At 41.1% G+C, this 6,000-nt stretch overlaps 1 protein-coding gene across 1 annotated transcript in view; it reads right to left on the reverse strand.

Moving 5' to 3' along the window:
* Positions 1-5,169, reverse strand: part of Dbx2 (developing brain homeobox 2) — a 36,323-nt gene extending 31,154 nt beyond the window's left edge. Inside the window, exon 1 of the mRNA XM_047550443.1 lies at positions 4,533-5,169. Within this exon, the coding sequence (XP_047406399.1) occupies positions 4,533-4,932 (400 nt within the window). The 5' untranslated portion in view covers positions 4,933-5,169. The remainder of the gene's footprint in view (positions 1-4,532) is intronic.
* Positions 5,170-6,000: the final 831 nt, after the last annotated feature.

Below are 6,000 nucleotides of genomic sequence, written 5' to 3' on the forward strand. Positions count from 1 at the left end.
AAAATCAATAGAAAAAGTCACCCTTCACAGTCCCTTTAAATAACCCATCACACTTGACACCCTTATTTAGTATCTTATGTTTAAATGCTACATAAGCCTGTTCATAAATTTCTGGGCATTCAAACTATTGTACCTCCTAAAATAATGCCTCAAATATCTAAAGTGAATAAGAGTTAAGTAAAAATCACACTAGATATTCCTACTTGACTTTTGGATTCACTCCTGCTTTATTATTAAACCTCAGTAGCAACAACCCAAGTTACCATATTGACATTGACTTGGTTGAACAAAGTAGAGATGTGTGTGTTGGGGGTAGGAGATGAACAGATGCTAAAGTTGCAGGCAAGTAAAATGCACATAAATTTTTGCCCCCCTGTAGCTCCAACTCAAATATTATTTTCTAAGGAGTGTGGCTTACTCAATCAGTACCAAACATAAATGGACTGTTAGTTCTGTTTAGTACTATTGAGAGTAAGAATTTCTCAAACCTGAAAGTATTGATGAACTTAGGGGCCATATAAAAATTTGTTCATAGCTGTTTATTCAAAAACTATGTAAAAGTTATTGTTATGTTAACTACAAAGATATAATAAGCAGATTAAAAAATATATACAGACAGAGTAAAAATTTGGTTCTGATACTATCTACAAATTCCACCAAAGGATGACTGGGATAATGGCCAAGTAAAGAACATCATTGTCCTGTTCTGGGTGCCCACTCTCATCCTAGTTCTGGGTCAGCATTAACATGTAAGATTGCAATGTTTCAATTTTCCAAAACAAATCTAGAACTTAGTTTAGCAACAAAAATTATAGACTGATTTAAATTAGATCACAAAGTCTTCAGTTAGACTGGAATCCCCACTTTGAACACAGATTCATTTTATTCATGCCCCAAGTGCCTAAAATGTATGACAGGCTATGTTATTTCATACTCGGAGTGTATCTCAACAAAGGAGGTATATACTACTATTTTGAACTCAACACGTAAGTGTAAGCAGTTTCAGACAAAATCAAGGAATAATAGGTAAATAACCCTCACTGAATGACAGCAAAAATACTCAGGATCTTCCATTTCTGTACTATTGAGTACAACTCACTTGGCAAAAATTACTTTTTAACAAAAAAAGAACAAACTCACTTATCCAGAATAAACATTAGCTTTCCAATCATTTTGTATGCAGCACATTTAATACAAGATAGTTTTGTCAATTATTTTGAAACTGTTTTAAATAACACATGTTACTAAAAAGCAAAACTATTTGTTCCACTTATTTTGAAGAATTCATGGCATTCTCAGAACCAAGAGAAATTTAAAATGTTCAGTTTTTCACTTTCCAAGACCTTCTTTTATACATAAACATATGCATATTTAAATCTATAACAGCACTTTCCAAATAATAACATTAGTGAACTTATAGGGGAGGATCTCTGATCATTAGGATTTTACTGAGAAAGTCTTCTGGTTTCTACTAACAAACTATAACAAGTCTGAGACATTTTTCCCTCAGATAAAAAAAAAATGGAGGTGAATCTATTCATTACTCACTATTGCACTAAATGTGTCTCTCTCAAATCTTCAAGGATATCCTTTGATTTAAAACAAAAGTTTTTAAATTACTCTATATAAACAATTGGACAACATATAGTATGGTGTGTTCCTTTTCTTGCTGGAAATATTCAAACCTGCCAGTTTTCTGGGATGAAGCACTGACAGCTATACTTTCATCTATGACCTGTAAAGCTGGGTTACCACTCACCTGTCAACACCTTTCAGATGTGTTTTATGACAAGAAAGTCAATTTCTTTCCTTAAAAGCTGAGGTATAAAATCATAATCTGATTTATTAGGGTGATTTGAATGCAATTAGTTGTACCATCCTTCATCAGTTTCTCATAGTCAATGAAGTTTACTAAAGTATCAATCTAAAGATTTTTTCTCCTTCACGAGTCCACAGATATTTCAAGTAGTATTTGGGAAAAGAAACAAAATTAGCAAGTGAAATAATTTTTTCATTGTAGAAAGAGATATGAATCCCAATAGCTAACTGGTTGGCCCTTTATGAAGATTAAAAAGCTAATGATTGGTAACCTATAAAATAGTACAGAACAAGGAATGTAAGCCCCACAGGGCAGTTATTTCTTTTGTTCCATGATTATGCCAAGATCCTAAAACAGAAGTTGACACATGAGATAGCCTCAGTAAGCATGTGCTGAATTAAATATGTAGTATAATTAGAAGTAGGTAACCAAAGAAATTAAGCAAAAATACACAGAGTGGCATAAATTCTCTAAATTTTAAACAATGCTATATTTCATCACTGCACTTAAAAACTACTCTGAGTTCGCTTATTCAACATCTAGACAGATGCAATCAACATATTAAGGTTGAAATAAAGTGAATTGTCAATAAGCTCAAATTATTAAAATCACATTTTATAATTTTCTCCCTAGTGTCTAAAACATCAGTACTAATCATTCACTGATATTTCAGAAAGAAATATTGTTACCTTTCATGCTCTCTACAGAATATCAATTACTAGTTCATATTTACCTAATTTCCAGATAATAGATAAAATGGTTGGTACTCATTTCAACTTCATAATCTATACTATATAAAGAATTTCCATCACATTTAGTAAGGTAAGAATCTGTCACTTAAACTAGGACAATGTTCAGAAACTTTGTTAAATTGTAAAAATAAATGTGAATTCCAGTTTTAAAGAGCATAATTGTAGGTACAAACTTATGGGGCTTTTTCTTCCTTCTTTAGATGTATTTCCACTTTCAAAAATTACATGCATTCTTTACAAAAATGTCTTTTGAAACAAAAGGTTGTTTGTTCAAGTGAAAATCATTATAGGGACACATCAAGTCTCCATGAGGGTTGACTAAAACATTTGACAATACATATGCTTCAACTTTCATTTGAAAGGAAATATAAATTCTTGTACCCTCTTATTTATTCCAAAAAATACATTTTTTGAGTTGTTACACTTTAATATGTGTACAAGAATGAATATGTTCCTGAAAATAAAAACAATGTAGTTAGGAAATCCTTTGCCCACTCATTGCAATATTTTGAATGAAATGAATATGTGTATGAAATTATTTTAAGGGTTATTGAACAATCTACATTTGATGTGCATTTGATTTATTTAATCTGTAAAATCCTCACAGTGTAAAATTATGTAGTTTTTCATGGTTGAGAGACAATCATTAACAATTTAAGAATTCTTGAAAAGTAACTTCTCTGAACACAATGCCAAATCATCAAGATTTTCTTCATAATTTATTAGATTATTTACTAATTCTTTGTCTATGTAGACCTGCTTTACACTTTTCTAATCTTCCTCATACTTCAAAAACAAAGCGGTTCACACTTACATGGCACATAAGCCTCGCCTTAACTTTATCTGTTCCTGTTCCTAAATGGATTTAGGTTTTACACTATGTGAATGAGATCTGTGTTCATATAATTATATTTGTTCCATTCTGTTAGTAATCATTTCAAGCTGAAAGACTGGGACAGGTTCTAAACATGTTAAATTCTATAAAGCCATTAGTAATAAATTTGATCCGGCAGTTTGCTGGGACAATGGAAACTGCTGAAAAAGCGTCTATTAGTCATTCTGGACAAACCCATTGGGATTAAAAGAATGAGTTAAGATCGTCTGAGGACGCAGCCAAAAAATTAATTCAATTGGAGCTGAGTTTCCAAGTCTCTAAGAATCGTAGTCCTTTTATCATCGCTAATTTCGGCAGCCTCTCCATAAACTTTACCTAACAGTCCGCATCCTTCCTTCGTCCCAATCCCCCAGCTAGCTTTTATATGGTAATTAAAATAAACCCAAACTATCCTTCTCTTGGTAAATTCCTATTTATTAGTGAACTCCCTACTCCAGTTGCCAATTCAGCTGTTTTTCAGCTCAGCACGAAGAAAAAAGTCGGCCTTGATTTCTTTGCGCCTTGAATGTTCCAAAATGTTAAAGAGGCGAGAGAGCCAAAACTTTGCGCAACTCTTCTTCCAAAGACCTTCGCAAGCCTTCCTGAACAACCCGGACCTTCGCAAAGGTGAATGGCAACAGCCCGCACAGCAGGCCCCGCGAAGCTCTCCTCGCCAAGAACTTTCCGCAGGGCCGCCTCCGGGACAGGAGCGGCGGACTAGAAACGCTATACTTGGGAAACCCCGTGAAACTGGTCCAGCTCCACAGGCATCTAGGAACCCAGGCGCCCTTTCCAGTTAGAGGCGCCTTCGGGGTTTTCCCGTTAAGGTCAAAAGTCCAAAGTAGCCCTACTACCTGTCCAAAGGAGGAGACAGGAAGGAAACTATGGGCTGGGCTGGGGCAAAAAATAATCACAAAAGTTGTGGTTTCCTCCTTACTCCCCAAATGGCATCTCCACTAAATCTCGACATGCTCCAGGAAGGTCCCAGGCTGGCACTCCCTTGGCGCAGTGCGCAATACTGGCGAGCCCAGGTCCCCGGGCGCCCGCCGGGGCGTCAGCGCTGCTGGGAAGGGGAGAGCTGGCTCACCTGGGGCAGAAGGCTGGAAAGCACAGTCTCGGTCCTCCGGAGCCCGGCCCGGCAGCCTCGCGCCTTCCGCCGAGGGGCCGAGCACTTGAAATGCCCACCGCGTGCCGTAGGGTGCCCCGGCTGGGCTGACTTGCTCGGCCGCAGGGCACAGCTTGAGGGGAACGGGACTGGCGGGCAGCGGCCGGAGCTGCGCGCCCGCGGCTGTGGGTAGGGAGGCCGCCGGGCCGTGGGGCGGGGGTGGCTGCAGCCCGTGCGCCGGGGCGCCTCCGACCCGCAGCAAGTTCTCGATCAGGAAACTCTTGCCCAGGTTGCCAAAGCCCGGTGCTGCCGGGAGATTGAGGAGCGCGGAGGAAGCCACCACGTCCCAGTAGGCGCCCGCTGCCACGGCGCTGGGGAGCATAGTGCGGCGCCTGCGGGCCCGCTGCACCCGTCTCTAGCCCGCGCCCCGCCGGACCCGGCCACTGTCTCTCGCCGCCGCCTCCCCCGGGCTGGAGCGCTCTGAGCCCAGCGGGGAGGAGAGGGCACCCAAGACGTCGCAGGCTCGGAACGGTATTATTTATTTGCGTTGGTCGTTTCTCTCTCTCTCTCTCTTTTTTAAGGGATGGGAGGAGTGAGGGTGGGAGGGGGAAGCTGCGCGTCCCCCTGACCCGCGGCGTAGGCTCTGGGAGCGCCTGGGGGAATCTATACAGATCCGCACGGGGTTTTTTTCTGGAAGGACGGAAGGTGTGCCTAGCTCATCAATTCATGTCACAAGGCCCACAAAGTGACAGACAGACGCGGCCAACAATAAGGGCAACCCGAGAGTCCGTGCAGTGGCAATGGGAGGGGACTCTTGCAGGAGGAGGTGGACGTGGAGGCGACGTGAATAGGGCGCTCTTGCAGTCTCCCAACGACTGGCCAAGTCGTGGCCCTAGCGCTGGAGCCCAGCATCCCTGGGCGTGAAGTCCGGTGGACACAGCGTGGAGCGCTTTGAAAGACACGCGGAAGAGTGCTCCACCAACTACCTGTCTGCTGACCCTTGGCATCCCTGTTTGTTGTCACCTCTGGAACCTATGGGCATCCGGGGCCATAAAGGAAGCCTCTGAAGGGCTGTTGTCATCAGGGAAAGTGGAACGTTTGATCTAGACTTGTGGTTGTACCACTGTAAAATGACTTTTTAAAGAGTGCCTTGTTTGTGTGTTATAAGAGGCCCCTGTTATGCAAAGGGAAAGGAAATATACTTTTCTTGGAGATATTTTGAGAAATTTCTTAGTTTTTAGCGGTTCGTGTTAAGATTTGTTTTAAGGATTTTGGAGAGAGCTGCCTACAGCTCCTTTGCACCAAAGAGGATGATCTAATAAATTTTTATCTAGAGAAGATCAATCACTGTCAGTTGGTTATGCCAAATGATAGCTGGTTAAGTCCAAACCCAGGGAAGAAATGGCCTCTTGGCCATTTGTTGGTTGGGTACTATTCTGCAGAGAAATGG

Source organism: Sciurus carolinensis, chromosome 4, assembly GCF_902686445.1.
Source record: "Sciurus carolinensis chromosome 4, mSciCar1.2, whole genome shotgun sequence".
NCBI classification, from domain to species: domain Eukaryota; kingdom Metazoa; phylum Chordata; class Mammalia; order Rodentia; family Sciuridae; genus Sciurus; species Sciurus carolinensis.